General features: G+C 37.8%; 1 protein-coding gene across 6 annotated transcripts in view; it reads right to left on the bottom strand.

Moving 5' to 3' along the window:
* Kcnmb2 (potassium calcium-activated channel subfamily M regulatory beta subunit 2) overlaps positions 1–22,395 on the bottom strand; it is a 274,696-nt gene that overhangs the window by 7,875 nt on the left and 244,426 nt on the right. For 5 of the 6 annotated variants that reach the window (XM_010632430.2, XM_010632431.2, XM_010632432.2 and 2 more), the window contains 2 exons: positions 8,512–8,682; positions 5,971–6,166 (listed from right to left, as the gene is read on the bottom strand). In XM_010632430.2, coding sequence (XP_010630732.1) covers positions 5,971–6,166; positions 8,512–8,682 — 367 coding nt within the window. The remainder of the gene's footprint in view (positions 1–5,970; positions 6,167–8,511; positions 8,683–22,395) is intronic. The other variant, XM_019208704.2, reaches the window with a different exon arrangement.

Raw genomic sequence — 22,395 nt, 5'->3', positions numbered from 1 at the left:
AGCTTTGCACAGAATCCCAGCATCTCACAGCATCCAAATGTAGACCCGAATAAAATCTAAGCAGTTCCCTGCCGCTGTCTGGAAATATTTTTAGTTGTCATAAATGGACTGGGGAGAATACTACTTAAGCAGAGGACAGAGGTGAAGAATGCCGCTAAATGCCTGACAATGGCCTGGGTAGGCTGTTTCTTCACTTTCACAGACAGCATAGAATCATCACACTCTCCCCATCAGTGGTGGTGATGCAGAGGAACTCTTGTCTAGATGTGTAGAGTCTCTGGTCTTAGCTAATACACAGTATTTTGGATTAGGTGTCAAAATGAAAGGTGATGCTAAATTTCAAGTTGAAAATGCCATCTACTCTCTGCTAAACACAGCTGTTATCCCCATGACAGTTACACAGACAAATCATATGTACGTGGCATCACACCATGCAGCAAAAAGCATAGTTTCTTATTTTACACTAAGCTGCATGTTTAATACACCCTTAAAGCAGAGGGGCATGTTTTGAGAATTCTTGGTAAGCGAAAGAAATCAAACTCTCAGAGGCGACCGGAATTGAGAAGCTCACAAGCAGAAATGGTAGTAAATAATACTCAGCTACTGTTTCTGATTTCAGGGACAGCCTTGTGGCCATGGGAGGTAGGGGCCCTTGAGTACATTTGCAGCTCCAGGGGATCGTTAGTCAACTGACTGCTCCGCAAGAGCATGCCAACTTATCAGCTTAAGCAGCTTTAGTGGTACTGTTGTCAAGAGGCTGGGTATTGGGTTTTAAGGCTAAAGAAAAAAAAACTAGCACATGACAATTTAAAACGAAAATCCTTTTGAATGTGTTCCTGCAAAGACGCAGACAACTTAACTGATATTCTTTTGCCTCCTGTTTTCTCAGGTCCAGCATTGTCAGTAGTGCCTTATGGATCTCAATAAAATCGTGCCTATTTCTTGGCACCTGGGGAAAGACCATTATTTTGGTGAGGTTTGGAGAGACTAACAGGAAAGGGAGGTTGACCCTGAGACTTACTTTTCCTTCTCTAGGAATATCCTGAATATTCCTCATGTTGCACAAAGATGGCTGAATAATCTCTGGACTGCAGATAACTGTGTTTAGGGATGTATATTCATGATCAAAAGCAAAAACTGTCAGCAGGAAACAAAGAATTATTGGCCCAGGGAAGTAGGTTGAGTGTTTGGCTCCTCTTGCTCAGGAGCATTTGTTAGTTGTGGAGGTGGCTGAGACCCCAAGGGGGCTAGTGACATTTTGACAGCCTTACCACGTAATGGGAGGGTATTATAACCGAAGGCCTATCAAGTGGGGGCCTCGGTGACTTCTGAATTCACTTTGGGTTGGGCTCTGAAGAGCAGCTTTCTAGAAGCAATGGTTAACCTGAAGTAGACAGGTCCTCAGAAGGACTGCAGAATAGATTTGAACATCTCAATTCATGAAGTCAGAATGCAGTGTTTCCGAATGGCTGATGTCTGCAGAGTCCTGGCAAGCACAAGGGGAGCACTTTTTGGAAAAGATGACATTGTTATGTCACCCTATGTTTAAAGTTACTTTTACAAATAATTTTGAATATTTGATGTCTAAAAATAAATTAAAAAATTCAGACAGTATAAGACAACCTAAAAGTTAATGAGAGAAAGAAAAATAATTAGAATAGAGATATAAGGACTCGAGACATAGAGATCATCAAAATAGACTTGAAAACAACTATAATTAAATTTTTTTGTATCGAAAGACACACAGGGCAAGAATTAGAATATTGCAGGGAAAAGGAGATTTTAAAATAAGTTCCAAATGGGTATTTTGGGACTGGAAACACGATGAGAAGTTAACTTAAAGGATGAAGTTAATAGATCTGCCAGAGTTAAGGAAAGAATTGCTGAACCAGAAAATCTAGAATGAAGCAAAGTGATATAAAGGAAGAGAAAATAAAAACAGGAGAGTGAGACACAGAGGGGACATAGGGAAGAAGCCTAGTGTATGGCCACTTAGATTCCTAGAAGGAAGAGAAAGAGTGTGAAGGCAGAGACAATGTTTGATGAGTTAGATGGCCTCAAGTTTTGCAAAATCGACAAAGAGCATTAAAAAAAAAAAAAGGAAAAAAGCCCTTGGAAATGTTAGAAAGGCTAAATAAAAGCATTTGTATATTTTGCATATGGTTGTTATACTGCAGAAAACTTGGGCTGGGGATTTAGCTCAGTGGTGCTGCCACCTGCCTTGCAAGCACAAGGGCCCAAATTCAATCCCTGATACCAAAAAAAAAAAAAAAAAAAAAAAAAAAAAAAAAAAAAAAAAAAAAAGAAAAGAAAACTATGAAAGAAAATAATCTTTAAAATAGTCCAACATTACTTTCAGAGAAGTAGCACTTAGACTGAAGGCTGATTTCTGCACAGTGACAACATTTGTCAGCTAGCTCAGAGTTTGTGCTCAGTGAATGCACCCTTCCAGAAAAAACATGAAATATTTCCAGAAAATTCTTTAGATCAGAAACTGCTGTAAAATAGACACTAACTAGATGGTATACTTAGGCAGTGGGAAAATGATCCCAGATGGAAGATCAGACAGAGGAGACTGAGAAATAATGGAAATGGAATCACATTAGGACTGATATGCATTAATATTTATGATATACATTAATATTCACATCCACAACAATGTCTGCAGGAGCTTAAAGTATTTATAGAATAAAACACTACTACGTAAGTTGGGAAAAGAACAACTGGAGTTCTAAGTGAAATAAATAAGTCACACATGTGTAAATACCAAATAGTTTCCCTGGTGTGAATAATCTGCAATAATACATCAGATCCTGATAAGATTACTGACATTTAGAAATGGGAAGAAAGGAGCTAAAGGTGTAGGGAAGGTGGGATGGGTAGGGGAAGGGTAATAAGGGAAAATAAAAAAATGTGAGATAATGAAAAGATGAAAATAAAGTGTTTGTAGATGGGGAGGGGAGGAGGGGGTGAAGGGAGGGCAGGGGTAAGGGGAAAAAATGAGAATCAAGACCTGTCACGTAGAGGTACAAGATCCCAACAATGAATGTAACTGTACTGTATCCCTAAAATGTACCAATAAACTCAATTAAAGCTGAAAAAAAAAGAACAACTGGAGTTAAAATATTTTATTGTTCTTGATTAGTCAAAACTGCCATTATAATCTCTAGGCTAAATACTAAAAAAAGGTAACAGGCTAGATATCATCTGTGAAAACAGAAGTAGTGAGATTAGAAAAATAATTCTGTGAGTAATTTTTAAAAAATGGACTGTCCTTATGAAAAAAACAAAAATAAAGAAGCCCATAAATTTGGCCCATACATAAAAATCAGTTCCAGGCAGTTTGTACTCTATCTGTGAAAGGAAAAATAATAGTGCTTCTAGAAGATAATTTAGGAGGATGACTCTATGATATCAAGACAGGTAAAGACTTATTTAACAGAACAACAAAAACATTGAACAAAAAGGAAAAGATTGACAAAATTTGACTACAATAGCATTCATTTGTTTGTACTCCGTATGGAGAGTGAAAGAACTCTATAATGGGAGATGATATTTGCCATGTATATGAACAAAATAGGTTAAACAGTTGGTAGAATATGTGAAAAAAATATAATTCCATAAAAAAATTGGCAAGGGATTTGAGTAGACAAAGCACAAAAAAAAGGATGTCCAAATGACCAATAGATCGATGAAAAGGCATTTGATAACATTAGTCATCAGGACTAGGAGGAAATATCACCACATTAGCTCAAATTAACATTGCAGATGATATCAGGTATTGGTGAAGATTTTGAGCAATGTCAACTCTCATACCTACAGGATTGGTGGGAATGTAAATTGTCTCAGGCATTTTAGAAAACCATTTGTCATTACCTATTAAACTTTAAAATATGTATGTCTTATGATCTCAATAGTTTATTCCCAGGTTTACACCTAACAGAAATGCTGGTGTGTGTGCACAAAGACGCATAGACAAATAGTTTCTACGGCAGAGTTATTTGTAATAGCCTCAAACTATAGAAAACTGAAAATGCCTGTCACTAGTAGAATGAGTAAATGAACTGGCATATGTGTACAATGGAAATGAACTACAATTCAATGGAATGACTCCAACGAATATGATGTGTGGATGAAACCAGATGCAAGTGAAAAAATCCTGCATGCTTCCGTTTGCATAATGTTTTAGAATGAGGCAAAAACTACAGTACAGTGCTGAAGGACATGTACTTAGGTGATAAAACCACAGAGAAAACTAAGGAAGCAGTGGCAGTAATGGTTGGATAGTGGTTAGCTCTGGCAGGGGTCAGAGACTGTAGTTATTAGGAAGTGGCAAGATGGGTCAGTCTGGGGTGCAGCAGTTTTTGTTTTACTCTGTGGTCCCATGGCGGCATCTCTTTGTAATGAAATACTTCAGCTGCACTTTTTTATTTCATGAGCTTTTCTGTATTTGTGTTATAATTTGCATTTAAAAACAAGGCAGGAGGGCACATAAGCCAAGTGATGTCCTAGGACAATGCTTGGAGCAGACTGGAACTTTTAATGGTGGCTTTATTTCTTGTTTGTGGAATGCATTCACAGGGCTGTACTGAAAAAATGTCAAAATGAGGAAATGGAAATATTTCCCAGTTTTTGATGCCTGTTCAACTTTGGCTAATTTTCAATTCCTTGGAGAGGTGAGCATTTTATAGTCATTCAGCCTCACAGATCAACTTTGATTTAAAAATCTGACTGAAGGCAACATCTTGAAAAACAAGTACCTTGTGAGGGAGCTAAGCTTTATATGTTTGTATCACTGGTCTAGGACTGCTGTTGTTTGTGGCTACTATAAATGAAAGAAAATCAGAGCAAACATTTTCAAATAACATTCTTTGAAATATTCATTAAGGTGTATCCTCAGAAGTATTTGCAAGAATCCTTTCAAGTTATTGTAACCAAAACACAGAATGAGTTTCCTTAGTTTGTGTCATACATTACGGACAAATCCTATTCACTCCCCGTGTACCGAACCTCAAAGCTATTGCACACTCTGCTCCCCAGGAGCTATAAGCAATACCATTGAATTCTGGCAATTGTAGTGAGAAGTCTTTACAGGACAAATTAGAGCACAGGAAGGTTTTATCCTGTGAAGATGAGCCAACTGCCTTCTTGGAAAATGGGGTCAGGAGGTCTGGACATATGAATTGCTGCTGTAAATCCAAAATCAAAGTATTTAATTAACAATGCCAGGTTGGTTCTGCTGAACCTTTACTGGTCATTCCAGAGTTTAAACATAGAAATTTTATGTACAATTTAATGTAATACACATTTGTTGTGCATCTATCATGTGGAATGGAATCTAACAATGTTGGCAAATTCAGCCTGTCTGAACATAACATATACTAAGGAGACAGACACACACACAGGCACAGACAGACAGATGCACTGACCATAGTTTGAAGGTGTCCCCTGTGCTAGGTATTGTGCTTTGTCCAACATTGCATGTTCTGCTCTATTCCAGTCCTCACAGCCACCTTTTAAGATGGCCATTTGTTCTTTTCTTTTTAGAGAAAAGGAAGCTGAGGCTCAGAGAGTTTAAGTTCCATTCCAAGGTCACAGAACTAAGTGACAATGACTGTGGAAAAGTAAAATATAGTTTTGCCCTGTGGCTCCCAGGTACCATGACAAATACCTCATTTTTTAAATCACATACGTCTCTGACTGAGTTCTATTCCTACTTTGAAAGACTCAGCCCATTTGTAGACAAATAAGGATATATTTATCCTTCCAAAGGGAAGTCAAGGAGAAATCTATACCATCATAAAATGGGGGAATGATCTGTCCATACCTTGCACGGAAAATACATATTTCCCAGGCAAAATGATGAAATTTGTGAATGCTTCCTGGTGGAGTTTCCTTCTGAAATGCTGGCAAAGGGGAACTTCAGAGAGTTATGGGCCTTGTGGGGAATGCAGTGGGCCAACCTCCTACCTTCTGATTGATTTTCATTGTCTCTTCAGTGTGGTATAGAAGGAGCTTTTCACCAGAAGAAGTCAGGTTCACATACACCTGAAGGCAGGGGTACTGGGAGAGTTTCCAGCAGTCTGGACCGCAGCTGAAGGAGCAATTGAATGTTTCTGTGATGGATGCATTCAGCAAGGTGCATTGAGACTCTTCGGTCCACACACTGCAGAGAAAAGGGAGAGTAAGAACAGGCCCATGAGCTACTGGCAAGGAAGGTGTGATTGGAGATGTCCTGAACCTGAGAGTCTTTTTGAAGTTTACAGTACCATCCTCCAGTGCATAGTTTATGCCTTTGAGTAGAGCAGCTTTAGGTAAACTACAACATAGCATAGACAAACTTTGGTGCCTGAGAATTTTCTCAGTGATTTCTGTTGGACATAATATTCTCCAATGCTTGATTTAGGTGAGTCTTTTCCTGTATTGAAGAATCAAGTAAGCACAAGGCATCTTTTAAATAACACCTACACTCACCCTGTATTTCTGTATTGTACAACTTCTTGTCAGACTCCAGTCCTTACCTCAGCTAGGCTTCACTTTGGGCCTTCTCCATCTCAACTCCCACCGCAGCCCAGTTTGTAGGCAGAGAAGATATAAGGAGGAGGGAAAGATCATGAAAGGAGTGGGGTCTAACTGGGCACATGGCAAGACAGTGACATAGTGCCTTAAGGCCACTGTCATCAGGGATGAAAGACAGCCCTCTGATTACAGCAAAAGAATCGCTTAGTACATCTTTTAAAAACCCTAGTTGGTGCTTTACCAAAGTTATTTTCTTCTGTCCTCTCAACAACCCTGCAAATTGAATATCACTTCCTTTAAAGAGTGAGTTAATCGAGGGTCAGAGAAATCAGGCAGAACACAGACAAAAACACCCAGCTGGTGCCTCATGAAATCTGTGATTCTTCCCAGTCCATTGTTTCTTTAAAGCTCGGACTCTTTCTATCTGACTGTCTCACCACCCCATGAAAGCGCTGGAAAGAAAACTTTTCTATGCAGAATAAGGGTTAATAAGGATGCCCAGGCTCTCTCTTCTGGAAAGATTCCACCTGCCCATTGGTCAACTTCTATTTTAAAATCCCTTTAGTTTTTTTTATCAAGGTTAACATTTGTAATTAGGACGTAAAATACCGGAAATAAATGTTTTGCTTGTGGACATAAAATGATTACCATAGTCGGGAAAACAACATGCTTTCATACAGATTAATTCTCTTTTCTCTGCTGGGTGTTCACGGACAGCTCCATGCATGTGTAGAGGTTTTTTTTTTTTTTTTTATCAAGGATAACATTTGTAATTAGGTTTTTTTTTTTTTTTTTTTTTTTTTTTTTGCCACAGGCGAGAGACTACATGAATGGTCAGATTTTGCTTATACAATGAGGAAAAAAAAGCCTGCGATGGTTATGAGCCATCTGCAACCATGGGGTTGCAGGAGGGTTTGGAATCAATGAACACGGGGCTGCAGGCATCAGCGCTTGCACTGAGAAAGAGCACTGCTGAAGGCCATCAGAGAAGCGGAGCAGAGCAGTCAGAAATGTGAAAGATGATTCCTTAATTTTAGCAAATTACTGTATTTCAGCTAGATCTTGCTTCTAAAGTGAAAGTATTAATTTAGGTAGAGAAATGAATGCCACAAAATGGTCTGAATTTCTTTTGGAATGAAACCTCAATTTGTCTTTCGAAAAGGTCGTGTTTCTTTAAGCCAGACCACTGTGAGACCTCCCCCAGAGATACCGCTGGGATTTATCACATGGTTTACTCAGGAAGAAGCGCATTTGCTGTCTCACTATTTATTTACCTCTTTAACTGTTCAGTCAACTGAAGAAAAATGTTAAAATGAAAAGTGTTCAAAATCTGTTATTTTAGAAAGTTCATGCATAGTAGTGTTTGTCAGCTTTGAGAGTATATTAAAAATCACTTGGGGGAGCTTTACAAACTGCTGACAATTGGGTTCCACTTCAAACCAATTTAATCTGGCCCCATCTAGGGTGATGGAGTAGGGCCTGGGTATCAGCGTTTTTAAAGTTTCCCAGAAAGTTTCAATGTGTTGTTGAGAAATACTGATATGGAGGGAGGTACAGGGGTGGTATAGGGTGGAAAAGGAACAAAAGTGGGGACCAAATAGAGGCAAGAAGTGGCAAGAATGCAGAGTCTATTAGTGGAATGTAGCTTTGAATCTTAACTATGCCGTATGCCAGAGCTATGTGACGTTGGAGGACAGATTATCTCTATTTTGAGCCTCAGTTTTGCCATTCTTATAATGAGTATATTCATACTTAGAGACTAGTTGTGAAATTGAAACAATATAAAAAAGTCTCTGGCATGTAGTAGGCAGTTTATTTGCAGAGGTACCTTTATTGTTTTTATTAAATAATATTATTGAAAAATACTATGTACCGGGCACTTCTGAAAGTTCTTATTAAGAAGGAAGGTAAGACAGAAGAACTTGGCTTGAGAAATGTGGGAGGGGAGGGAAGAAGGAGACCAACAGTGGTCCAGCCACCCAAAGGCATTACCTCTGCATGTATGAGCGCAGGAGTGTGATTCCCAGCAGAAAGTACATCATGATGGAGCACACCATCATGGCCAATCCCAGGAGAATGGCCCGGTCCTCTCCAGCTTTCAGTGCTGTGACTGTTTTCCTTTTGTCCAGGAGGTCATGGTCCCTGATTTTTTGGTAGAAATTTCTGAAGTTGAAAACAACACAGTCTGATATGAAGTTCACAGTTAATTGGCATGGCCTTAGAGAGCGGGTAAGTTTGTACCCCTGCCTTCCTAGAGCCAGAGACCTAGAGGAGCCCTGTGAGCCTACCTTAGTGCAGTTGGATTCCTGCATATCACTACTGCCTCCAAAGACACACACACACACACACACACACACACACACACACACACACACACACACACACACACACGCATAAATGTATGTGCACCAACTCAGCAGAAAAAAATTCTCCTTCTTTGCCTTGGGGCTCATCTCTAAATATAAATTAATTTTCTTTCTCCTCAGCTGTACAGAAAGAAACCAATGCCCTCAATCTTCAAAACAGTGCTTTGGCTGTGTTGGCTTTACCATTTATCAAGCTGATCAACACTAAAATATTTTACAATTTCTGAGTACCTAATTGAACAACAATTCAAAGAAATAGCAGCACACATCAGAAATCTACCAACTGAATCTCTATTTTCCCTCTGTAGGGATAGACAGAAATTTTGTTGTTTAACATTTTTCTGAAGCTTAGGGTTGCTTATGGTTCTGTTGGCTTGAGATTTATAAGCAATGTGAAGATGTGAAGACTCAACCCTTTTCTCGTATGTGTAAAGACTCAAGTGAATTAGAAGTGTTAATCAAGGCCAGGGATTTAGCTCAGTGGTTTTGCCGTTTGCCTTGCAAGTGCAAGGGCCCAAGTTTGAGAAGTCAAGAAGTGTTAATCAAATCAAGGACAGAATCCATAACTTTTGACAGTTTCATTAGTACTTTTTTTTTTTTAGCACGTAATATGATGAGAAAGACCATGAGGCTGGAATTATATTGTTTCCTATGTTTAAACCCAGATTTCACTGCATTCTAGGTGTGTGATCAATAATAAATATCTTAGCCTTTCTGATCCCCATTTTCTTGCAAAGTGCAAATAACTTTTAAATGTACTAGAATAGTTGAATGAGACAACATAAGTAAACTACCTGGGAGAATGACTAATATGAGGTATTTAATAAATGTTCCTATTCAAATATGGGATGAAAAGCCATGCCTCAATGACATAAAAGTTAGGATATCCTAAAATTATCATTTTCCAAAGAATTTCTAAAGGACAGAATGGCAAGGAAATGAATAGTGTAGAAGCTTAGGAATGAAGGACTAGATTTAAAAGAAGGATAAGGCAGAAAAAACAGAAAAAAATCTTGGGTGTTGGATGCTCAGGAAAATGCATGAGATGTATGGGTAGGAAGGAATTGCTCAGGAATTACAATGAGGCTGGTGACCAAAGTATGGTTCAGGCTGACCTGGCTTCTGTCTTAATAAGGGAGCTCTGGATTGTAGGGTAGTGGAAGTGGGGGGAATTCATTGGCTTTTTGAGTCTGTAAACAGAGAACAGGACAAATAGAATACTAAAAATGGAGAAGGAAGTTCTTAAGTCCTACTTTCAATTTTAAACAAAAAGGCAATATGCATAAATATGACTTCAGATTTTCTTGCAATATTTTTTTCTCATTGAGTTTATTGGTACATTTTAGGTATATAGTACAGTTATATTCATCACTGGAATCTTAAACCTTTACATGACAGGTCTTGGTTCTCAGTTTTTCCCTTTATCCCTATCCTCCCTTCACCCCCTGCTCCCTTTCCTACTTAAAAATACTTTGTTTCTATTTTCTCATGTTTTTTTTTCTTTTCCCTTATTACTTTTCCCCTACCCTTCCATCTTCCCCTACACCTTTAGCCCTTTTCTTCCTATTTCACGTTGTCATTTATATCATTAGGATCTTATGTACCATTATAGTTTTTCACAAGAAAGAAACTATTCAGTATTTATACATGTGTAACTTATTTATTTCACTTAGGAGTATATCCTCAATATGTATCCATTTTCCTAAGAATGACTCTAATTTCTCATTATTTATGGCTGATTAGTATTCCATTTTATAGAAAAGCCATATCTTCTTTATCCAGTCTCCAACTGATGGGCAAATGGGCTGTTTCCATGTTTTAGCTATTACAAACTGTGCCGGTATAAACATAGGTGCACTTATATCACTGTGATATGATTCTTTTAATTATTTTGGAAATATACCCAGCAGAGGGATGGATGGGTCAAATGGAACCTGTAGTCCCAGATCTTTGAGGTATCTCCATATTGATTTCCATAGTGGTTGTACCAGTCTGTACTCCCATCAGCAATGGAGAAGGGTTCCTTTCTCCCCACAACCTCACCAACATTTGCTATTGTTTGATTTCTTGATAGCAGCCATTCTTTGTGGGGTGAGGTGAAATCTCAGTGTTGTTTTCATCTGCATCTCTAGAGTGACCAGTGATGTGTAACTTTTTTCATATATTTACTTGCTGCTTTTACTTCTTTGTCTGAGAAATGTCTGTTCATTTCAAATGCCTATTTTTGAATTGGGTCTTTATATTTGGGGGGGTGATTTTTTTGAGTTCTTTATATATTTTAGATAATACTCCTTTGTCTGAGGAGCAGCCGGTGAAAATTTCATAGAACTAGAAAAAAATAATCCAAAAATTCATTTGGAGCCAGAAGAGATTTAGAATAGCAAAAGCCATTTCAGGCAACAGAGACATGGTAGTGGGTATAACAATTCCCAATTTGAAACTATACTACAAAGCCATTGTGATAAAAACAGCATGGTACTTGCAAAAAAACAGACCTGAGGATCAGTGGAATATATTGGAAGATACAAAACAACTCAAGATGTACTCAACTATCTCATCTTTGACAAAGGAGCCAACCATCCTCACTGGAGGCAATATAGCCTCTTTAATAAATGGTGTTGGAAAAACTGTATTTCAACCTGCCAAAGATTAAAACTAGACCCTTATCTTTCACCATGTACTAAACTAAAATCCAAGTGGATTAAAGATCTAAATATTAAAAAAGAGTCACTAAATTTTTCTGGAAGATAAGTTAGGCAGAACTCTTGAAGACACTGGCATATTAAAAGACTTTATGAACAAATACTCTGTAGCACAGGAACTAGCAGAAAGAATCAACAACTGGGATCTCATCTTATTAACAACCTTCTGCACTGCAAGAGAAGCCACCAACAGAGCTAAGAGACAAGCTACAATGTGGGAAAAAATCTTGCAATATTTTTGAATCACTATCACTCATGTTTCCCGGGAAAGAAACCACAGTAGAATCCAGTGTGAAATTTTGTAAAGAATAACTTCTGTCAATTCTTCCTGTTATTTGTACAATTATCTATAGATTTAGGGCCTATGTTTAACTTTGTACTCCACAATGGCCTTACTGGTGTTCATGATCAAGATCTGTTCTGATTGGTTGGTCCATTCTAGGCTGATTGTTAAATATTTTGATTGTATGTGAAGGTGGGATGGTGTATATGTATTTAATATATTTCCAAAAGGGATTCGGGTAGAGTGTTTATTAATGTAGCTACTGGTGCACAAAATTAACTGATGGGCTATCATTAACATCTTTATTTTAAAGTTCTCTTCATGAGATAGTTGGTACAAATCTTACCATTTCTTTGAGGAGTGGGCACATTGTAGGAGGAGAATCACAAATGAACAGATGACTCTGTTCATCTTTTCATAGTCACCACTCACTCTCAGCTGCTTAATATCATTGCCAGAGGCCCAGAGAGACTATATTTTTCAGCTCATAAGGCTGTTGCACTTGGGCTAACTGGCCTGTCCTCCTTTTGAGTTCCATAGTCTGCCAATGATCCTCCTCCTAAATTTCCCTATTCTTTTTTGAGGTTTTCTTTGGAAATTGTAGGATTGAATAAAAGCTCTTTAAACATGACCTTTTATGAACTTGAAAAAATTGGTGCCCATTAGCAGTAAAAGCCAGTTGGCAGAAAGACTTTTGAAGCAGAAAAAGACAGGCTGAGGCTGAGTGGCTTCAAAGACCTGCTGCAAAATAATAATCGGCTGTTACTTTGCTAATATTATTTACCAACATGTATTTAACTCTGATGGCTGCCACTGAGATTTGCACTTCCCACAGATGGAAGCCATCAAGGAAGAAGCAATATCCTCACAGTTCTAGAATATGAGGCTGTCACACAGCATCACATATCAGTCCATACCCACAAAACAGATGAAACACAGTCAATCAGTTACATCACCAGAATGAGAATCATATAAAAATGATTCAAACAGGTAATTTACAAACAAGTCACAATTTCAAAAGGTAGCAAATGTTCTTTATATGCTCTAGAATGGACAGCAAGGGGGAGAAATGATTGGTTGTTACATAGCACATAGGCCACTGTGAAATCAGGGGTATTGCTCAGCAAAATGCAAGTGTTAAGTGGGCAGAGTTCATCAATAATTAATGCATAAATAAAGGAATGAATGAATAATTTGGAAGGGCAAATAGTTCAGATTAGGTCCACAAATTTGTCTTGAGTGTTGATAATCTCTTCTTTCTGGGGATATGGACCCCTTTGCATAAGAAGACAGATATACAATAAAGGTTAACACAGAATAGTAGGTTAAATGACAGTTACTCATAGAACTTAATGAGAATACAGGAGAGGGGCAATTTCTTCAGCTCAAGGAAATGGGACAGAGGGCAAGGGTTGAGCTTAGGGAAAGTTTCCTGGAAGAGTAATGTCTTAAACAGAATTTTCAAGGCTGATTCATGGTTAACCAAATGAGACAAGAGTAGAGGACATTTCAGATGGAAAGAATCACATAAACAAAGGGATGGAGACTTAACAATTGCATAATGAGTATCAGAAGCATGTTAGTATCCCTGGAATGAGTGTGAGGGAGATGAAATGGGGCAGATATATTTGGAAAGGCAGGTGGGTCATGAAGGGTCTTGTAAATCATTCTAAAGAGAGTGCCTTTTATTCTATAGTTAATGGGAAGGTGTCGGAGGGTGGCATGATTAGAACTGAGCTCCAGAATGATCACTGTGGCTGCTGTGGGGAGATTAGTTTAGAAACAGAACAAGACAAATCAGAGTGAAATGGGAGATTGTCTCAGTTGTTTTGGCAAAAGATGAAGAGGTCTGGATCCAAGAACAAGATAGGAGATGACTTCTAGGACGATGGCAGTGGTGAGCAGCAGAGAGAGGGTGTCCCTGAGGTTTGGTGTCTAGGCACTGAAATAAAGCAAGCTGAGGAAGGGAAAAAGGAGGGAAGTGAGTCCCTGGGGCCTCAAAGGGATCTGAAGTAAGAATTGAAGCCCACAGGAAGAGGGCAGAGAGAATCCCCAACAAAAGGAGAGGAGGAGGGCTGGGGATTTAGCTCAATGGTGCAGCCAACTGGCTCCACAAGAGCAAGGACCTGAGTTCGATCCTTGTACCTAAGCCCAGACCCACTGCAGGGGAAAGGAGGCTTGAACCTGCAGATAGGTATGACTACTGGTGACTACAGAAACCTCCATAGAGAAATGTGCCAGTGGAGCAGAGTGGTGGACATAGCAGACTGCAATGGTTGGTGAGTTGTTGGGATTTGGACATTTCACAGGAGAGAGTAATCAGCTGGTAGTCTTTTAGAGAGGGGCCAACTGCATTTAGAACTCAGAACAGCTGTGGGCCAGCTCCATCTAGTGGCTTCTAATGTCAATGTCAGAGTTCAAACCTGCAGGTCAGGGAGCTCAGTGTGTGTGTGTGGGGTGGGGGGTTGGTGGTACATAGACTGTTGCAGGCTCTGCAGGTCCAGTTCCAGCCTCATAGCCAGACACTAGTCTGAACTTCAGTGGAACTAAAGGTGAGGCTTGGTGGGATGAACCAACCCTGATCTGTGCACTGCCCATGTTGTCTACCAGTGACAGCAGAGACACTCCTTGAAGTGGACTTTTTTTTTTTCGTTTTCCTTTCTTTTCTTGTTTCTGTATTTGTTTTGTTTTTCTTTTGATTGTTCATTCTTATTTTAGTGTGTGAACATGAGTTCTAGTTTTTTTGTTTTATTCTTGTTTTTTCTTTCTTCTTTTTCTCCTGTTGTCTTCACCAGTTTCCCAAAATTTTCATGATCTTCCTTTGTCTTCTAGCTTTGCTTCTAATCATTTTCTCTTCCATTTCTCTATTTTCCTCCCAATTCCTTTCAAATTTTCTCCCCTGAAGGTAAATTCAATATATTGAGGGCTTATTTACTGCAAACATTTTTCTGGTTTGTTTTAGATTTAGTTATATAAACACAAGTATACTTCATACAGTTAAAGGTGGCAAATTAATAATTCCCACAGTTTGTAATATTCTAGGCTGTGTTTGATGTCCTTGTTATTGCTGATTGTACTGCTTTAGGAAAGGTGACATAATTCTTCTTCCTCATATACCAAGACTGAGATTATCTAAGGGTCAAAAGAATAGGCCAGTGCCAAAGAACCAGGGGCTAGGCCAAGTAGGCGGCAACTTCTCATCCCTTCTCATCTTGCAACACCTCTGATAAGTAGTCATTTCCTAAGGTTTCTAAACACTAGCGATAAAGCTATTTTCCATAAGCAGTCTATAAGCATCAACCCAGGAATTAAATTAAAGACAAACAAACAAACAAAAATAGAAAATGAGAAGACACCTAAACAAGATGCAAGCCCAGACTTCCAGCTCACCAAAGACAAACCCGGGGGCAATGAGGTGGAACAATCTAAAAGTCATCCACCTGGACTCCCTGAAGTGGTAAGAGTGAAATTAACAAGGCAGATGAAAGAGGCCCTAGGGAAAAAAAATCAAATCAGAAATAATTTGTCAGATAACTACAGAAATTGTGACCATAATGAAAGACATGATTAGTGACTTTATGCAGGTACAGATAATAAAATAGAGGAGCCTAGGAAATTGATGGAAACTGTGAACACCAAGCATAGGAAAGAAATGGAATCCATGAAAAATATCCAAGCAGATGTCCAAGAAATTAAAAATTCCATTGAAAGTATACACAGAAGAATGAGCCAATGTGAGGACAGAATATCAGAAATAGAAGACAGGATTGTGGTTAGCGATCATGAAAGGAGAGATTTCTTGAAAATAGCAAGGGACCATGAGAAATCAATCCTACTGCTGTTAAATGAGGTGAAGAATAACATAAGATTGATTGCAGTCAATAAAAAAGGAGATAGCACAAATGACATAAAAAAGGATTCACAAAAGTAGTGTCAGAAAACTTCCCACACATAGAATTTGACATAGAGATGAGTGAGGCATATAGAACTCCAATTTACCATCATAAAAAAAAAGAAATTACACATAGGCATATAATAGCCAAGATCCAGAAATCCAACAGAAGAAGAGACTATTAAAAGCTGTTAGAGAAAAGGAACAAATCCAATGTAAGGGAAGCCCATCAGAATCACAGCAGACTTCTCAACACAAACTCTTATGTCAAGGAGAGCTTGGAGTGAAGAATTTCAAGCCCTAAAAGAAAAAAACCTCCAATCCAGATTGATGTATCTCACAAAACTGTCTTTCAAAATTGATGGAGAGATGCTTCCATGACAAAACATGAGGAAATTCATGAATGCCAAACCAGAACCTCAAAGTGTTCTGAAGGATGTTCTAGAAAGAGATAATGAGGATTACAATTCCACAAACTGCAACAGAATGAATCCATCAGGCAAGGCAAGGAATTAAACAGAAGGAGAAAAAAAAAAAAAGGGAGACAATAACAGGAAAATAACATAACAAGGATAAGTCAATACATATCAGTTGTAACCATCAATGTTAATGGTCTCAATTCACCAATCAAAAGAAACAGACTAGCAGAATGGATCAAGAAGCGAGATATAGGCCAATGCTCCGGCACCAGGAGGGCTGCTTGGGCCCTGATCCACTGTGAGAAGGATAGCCACACCTTCCCACACTGGCGGTCACCATTGCTCCAGCACCAGGAAGGTAGCCGCAGGTGCCCCTGAACAGCCCCCCGCACGCACTCTCAGACCTCCTGATTGAGTCAGTCTTTGGACCCACTCTGCAGAGGCAGAGGTGGTCATAGAGGGTATTTTTCTGAGTTCCCAACATTGAATATCTTTAAGGAAAGGGCATGGGAAACCTGTAGTAGAAAGGCATGGAGTTCAACTGTTCAGAAGTTTGGGGAACTCAATCTGGGCCTTGCAGCCCGAGGTCAGTCTGTGTCATGGAGTTCAGCCATCAGCTAACTGAGATCAGGTGTCCTGAGTCCTAGCACTGTCTGAGCCCCCATCCTAAATGGTAATTATACTATATTGAAAAGTTTGTTCACTGCAGACATGTTTTGGACTGCTTCTTGATTTCAATTTAATTTAAATAGTTTAAGGGTGATAGACTAGTGACTAGCACAGGTGGTCAGTTTTCAAGTTGTGCTTGATCATATTGTGTTGCTGGTTGGGATAAAGGATTGTGGTTGATTCGATAAGCTGTTTTCTCTGATGTTATGGAGATGAGAATGTCTGTGGGACACCCCAGACAGCTAGGGTGTAACTATAGTAGGAAGATTTGGGTGATAACCCAGAGATTAAACCAAGGACAGCAGGAAAACAAAAATAAAAATGAGAAAACACTTAAGCAAGACACAAAGACAGACTTCCAGTTCACAAATGGTAAACAGCAGGACAAATGAGGATGAAAAAGCCAAAAGTGAACCACCAGGACATCCTGAACTCAAAGCACAGGAAGTAACAAAACAGGTCAATCAGGCTATAGAAAAATTCAAAACAGAAATAATTTCCCAGATAACCATAGGGATCTTGAGCAAAATGAAAGAGGTGATTCAAGACTCTAGAACAGAAAATGAAAAGAAAAAATAGATGAGCTCAGCACTATGATAGAAGCCATGAAGGCCCAGCATAAGAAAGAAATGGAAACAATAAATACCCAACATAGGAAAGAAATAGAATCCATAAAACAGATTCAAACAGATATCCAGGAGATTAAGCACTCCACTGAAAGTGTATGCAACAGAATAAAAGAATGCTAAGATAGACTCTCAGATATAGAAGATAAGATGGCAGTCAGTGACCATGAAAAGAGAGGTCTCTTAAAAACAGTAGGGGATCATGAGAAATCAATCCAGCAACTCCTAGATGATGCAAAGAAAAATAACATAAGACTGATAGGAATCCATGAAACAGCAGGAGAAAATACAAATGACTTTAAAAAGCTGTTAGCAGAATTAATGACAGAAAACTTCCCAAAGAGAGGGGAAGAATTTGACCTACAGATAAGTGAGGCATATAGGACCCCAACTAGCCATAATAAAAAGAAAATCTACACCTAGACATATAATAATCAAGATCCCAGAAACCCAACAGAAGAACAAAATACTACAAGCAGTAAGAGAAAAGAAACAAATCACATGCAAAGGAAAGCCCATCAGAATCACAGAAGACTTTTCAACACAAGCCCTTAGGGCAAGGAGAGCCTGGAGTGAGATATTTCAAGTACTAAAAGAGAACAACCTCCAACCTAGACTGATGCATCCTGCAAAACTCTCTTTTAAAATGGATGGGGAAATAAGATACTTCCAAGACAAAGGACACCTGAGAAACTACATGAATACCAAACCAGCACTACAAGTAATTCTAAACAAGGTCCTAGAAAAAGACGATGAAGGCAACAACACCATGAGGCCCAACAGTTCAAACCAAATAGGCAAGGCAAGAAACTAAAAGGGGATGGTGAAAAAGTAAAAAGAGTCAATAAAAGGCCATAACAGGAAAATAATAAGTCAGTACATATCAGTTATAACCATCAATGTCAATGGCCTCAATTTACCAATCAAGAGAAATAGACTGGCAGAACGGAATAAGAAGCAAAATCCAACAATATGTTGTATAAAAGAAACACACCTATTGCAAAAAGAAGCCCATAGACTGAAAGTGAAAGGATGCAAAACAATTCTTCATGTGACAGGAGCCCAGAAAAAAGGCAGGGGTAGCAATCTTATTTGCAGACAAAGTAAATTTCAAACCAAAACTGATTCTAGTAATATAGATGTAGGACAGTATTTTATTATATCTCTGTGAATGTAAAATATCTTATATCTGCTTTATGATATGTAGTAGTGACCATGCTTTATCAGAGCTATTTTTAGGGATGTTACTCTAGAATATTCTCTCTCCAGATGATGATTAAGAAGCTAATAAAAAAAAATAGTGCCAGGTACCACAACACAACAGAACTTTGCTGATTTCTGGGTATTATTCTTCTCTTTGTTGTTTTGTTTTTGTTTTTTTAATGGAGTGTGCTGAATGTCTATAATTTTGTTCAGATGACTGCAGAACCTGGAAAAGCTGTTGCTGCTATTGATGCATAACATACTGCTATTATTGGTCTTTTTATATAAATATAAATAAATAAATAAATATATATGTATATATATATATATAAAATTTGAATTTTTGGAAACTTTAATTGTGCTGTCAACTTTGGAAAAAGTTATCCCAATTTACTGTGTTGAGTTGGCATTGTGCAGAAATTATCAGCCAAATTGGTCTAGAAAGTTATTTTTTTTTTCATTTCTACAGGGTAATGCACTGTATTAAATATGCAAGGTCATATCTACGTGGGTTTGTTTACAGAAACTAATAAAGTATTCTCTAAAAAATGAATAAAAAAAGAGAATAATATAAGACTACAAGGGCAAGAAGCAACTTAAATATGTTCATGGACCATTTTCATCTTCAGAATTAAGGATTATTTTAATTTTACATCATTGTCTTTTCTCTTTTACTTTCCGTTTTAGTTTTATTTTAGGATTCCCTATTTTTAATGTTCATATAGAGATTTCTTTAACTGAAATACTGCATAGTTTCTCTGGTGTGATAAACTATAATAGTACACAAGATCCTAATGAGGTAATTAATAATGTGAAATTTGAAGTAAAGTGCTAATGGTGTAGGGAAAGTGGGAAGGGTGGGGGAAATGTAATAAGGGAGAGGAAAAAAATATGAGAAAATGAAAAAGTGGAAATAAAGTGTTTGTAAATGGGGAAGGGAGGAGGGGGTGAAGGGAGGGCAGGGATAAAGGGAAAAAATGAGAATCAAGACCTATCATGTAAAGGTACAAGATCCCAATAATGAATGCAATTGTATTGTATACTTAGATTGTAGCAATAAACTCAATAAAAATTAAAAAAAAGATGCGAGATATAGGCTGGGGATAGTGGTGCCACTGCCTGCCTTGCAAGAGCCAGGTCCTGAGTTTGATCCCCAGTACAAAAGCAAAAACAAACAAACAAACAAAATACACAAGATACAACAATACAGCACATAAAAGGAACACATATGATTCAGGAAGAAATTCATAGACTGAGAGTCAAAGCCTGGAATACAGTACACCGTGTGACAGGAATGCAGAAAAAAAGCAGGGATAGTTATTCTATTTCCAGACAAGTGGATTTCAATCCAAGACTAATCTAAGAACTTAATTAGATATTTCATAGATATAGATGAATTAATAAGTGTACATATGAATTACCTATGATTATATATGAATCACATATTGATATATAGGAATTACCAAACGACCTATGGATTACACATGAATACATATAAATTACATACAAATACATGTAAATTACCAACAGCCAACATCATACTAAGTGGGCAAAAACTGAAAACTTTCACTCTAAAATCAGGAACAAGACAAGGATATTCAGTGTTACCACTCTTGTTTAATACAGTTCTGGAAACATTAGTCACAGTCTTTAGAAAAAAATAAAAAATAAAAGGAATAAGAATAGGAAAGAAAGAGGTTGATTTATCATTATTTGAAGATGACATAAAACTCTACATAGAAGACCCCCAAAACATCACCAGAAGACTTCTAGACTTAATAACCAGATTCTCTGGCATAGTTGGATACAAGGTCAGCACTCAAAAATAAAATAGCCTTCCTATACACAAATAACAGACTCACTGAGAGAGAAATTGGGGGAAGAACACCTTTCACAATGGCATTCAAAAGAAAAAAAAAGAGAAATAAGTCTAATGAAGGAAGTAAAAGACCTCTACATTGAAAACTACAGTACTCTGAAAAAGATATCAAACAGGATATCAGAAAATGGAAAGATATTCCTAGTTCTTTGGTAGGAAGAATCAATATAGTGAAAATGGCCATACTTATTAAACTGTTACAGATTCAATGCAATCCCGATCAAAATTCCAATAACATATCTCACACATCTAGGGAAAATAATTCTAAAATTCATTTGGAACCAGAAGAGCAAAGTGAATAGCATAGCAATCCTAGGCAACAAAGACAAAGCAGGGAGCATCATAATCCCTCACTTGAAATTATATTACAGAGCTACTATGATAAAATAGCAAGGTATATAGCAAACAACAAAAGAAAACAAAAAATCCCAAACAGACCTAGGGATCAATGGAACAGATTACAAGATGCAGAAACAACTCCAGACATACTCAGTCTTATCCTTGACAAAGGACCTAAAAACCTTCACTGGAAGAAAAACAACCTGTTTAATAAATGGTGCTGAAAAAACTGGTTTCAACTTGTAGAAATTTAAAACTAGAACCATATCCTTCACCAGGTACTAAACTAAAATTAAAATGGATCATAGCTCTAAATATTAAAAGAGAAACACTAAATCTGCTGGAAAATAGATTAGGTAGAATTCTTTTTTTTTTTTTTTGGCATTGGGGACTGAACTCACATCCTTGCCCTTGCGAGGCAGGCGCCGGAACCACTGAGCTAAATCCCCGGCTGGCCCTAGAATTCTTGAAGACATTGGAATAGGAAAAGACTTTATGAACAAAAATTTCATTTGCATAGGAACTATCACAAAAAAAATCAACAACTGGAATCTCATCTTTTTAAAAAGCTTTTGCACAGCAAGAGAAACCACCAATAGAGTGAAGAGACAACCACAGTGTAGGACAAACTTTCTACCAGCTATTCCTCAGACAAAGGACTACTATCTAGAATATATAAAAAACTCAAAAAAATCAGAACCCCAAATTTAAAGACCCATTTCAAAATGGGCATCTGAAATGAATAGACACTTCTCAGAAGACAAAGAAGTAGAAATAGCAAATAAATATATTAAAAAATGTTCAGCATCACTGGTTATTCATGAGCCGAAAATTAAAATAACACAGAGATTCCATCTCACTTCAGAAAGAAGGGCCTTTTATCAAGAAATCAACCAAAAACAAATGTTGGCAGGGATGTGGGGAAAAAGGAACCCTTCTTCATTGCTGGTAGGAGTGTAGACCAGTGCAACATCTGTGGAAATCAGTGTGGAGATTCCTCAAAATCTAAACTTAGAGGTAACCCAGCTGTTATCTTCCAAAAAGAATTAAAAGCATCATATCACAATGAGACACCCATGCTTATAAAATGACAGTTTGTAATAGCTATAAGTTGGAAACAGTCCAAATGTCCATAAACCAATGCATGGATAAAGAAGATGTGTTTTTTTTATATTATTCAGCCATTAAGCAAGATAAATGAGGCATTTCTAAGTAAATAGATGCACCTTGAGACCATACTCTTATATGAAATAAATCAAACACACGTGTAAGTACCACATTGTTTCTCTGAAATGAGGACCAAAATGTATAATAGGCATTGTAAAAAAAGAAGAAAATGATCACATGGGTAGGGGAATGAGGGAGGGTGGTAAGGGAAAGGAAGGAAGAGAAAGAAAAAATAGAAATAAAGTTTCTTTAAATTTTTATTTATTTTTTATTTTTTGGTACCGGGGATTGAACTTGGGTCTCTGCGCATGCAAGGCAGGCCGCCAAACCG

The sequence above is a fragment of the Fukomys damarensis genome, unplaced genomic scaffold (assembly GCF_012274545.1).
Source record: "Fukomys damarensis isolate Sample0158 unplaced genomic scaffold, DMR_v1.0_HiC HiC_scaffold_12, whole genome shotgun sequence".
Taxonomy (NCBI): domain Eukaryota; kingdom Metazoa; phylum Chordata; class Mammalia; order Rodentia; family Bathyergidae; genus Fukomys; species Fukomys damarensis.
Note: the sequence above shows the minus strand (reverse complement) of the source record. Positions and strands in the feature narration are given on the sequence as shown.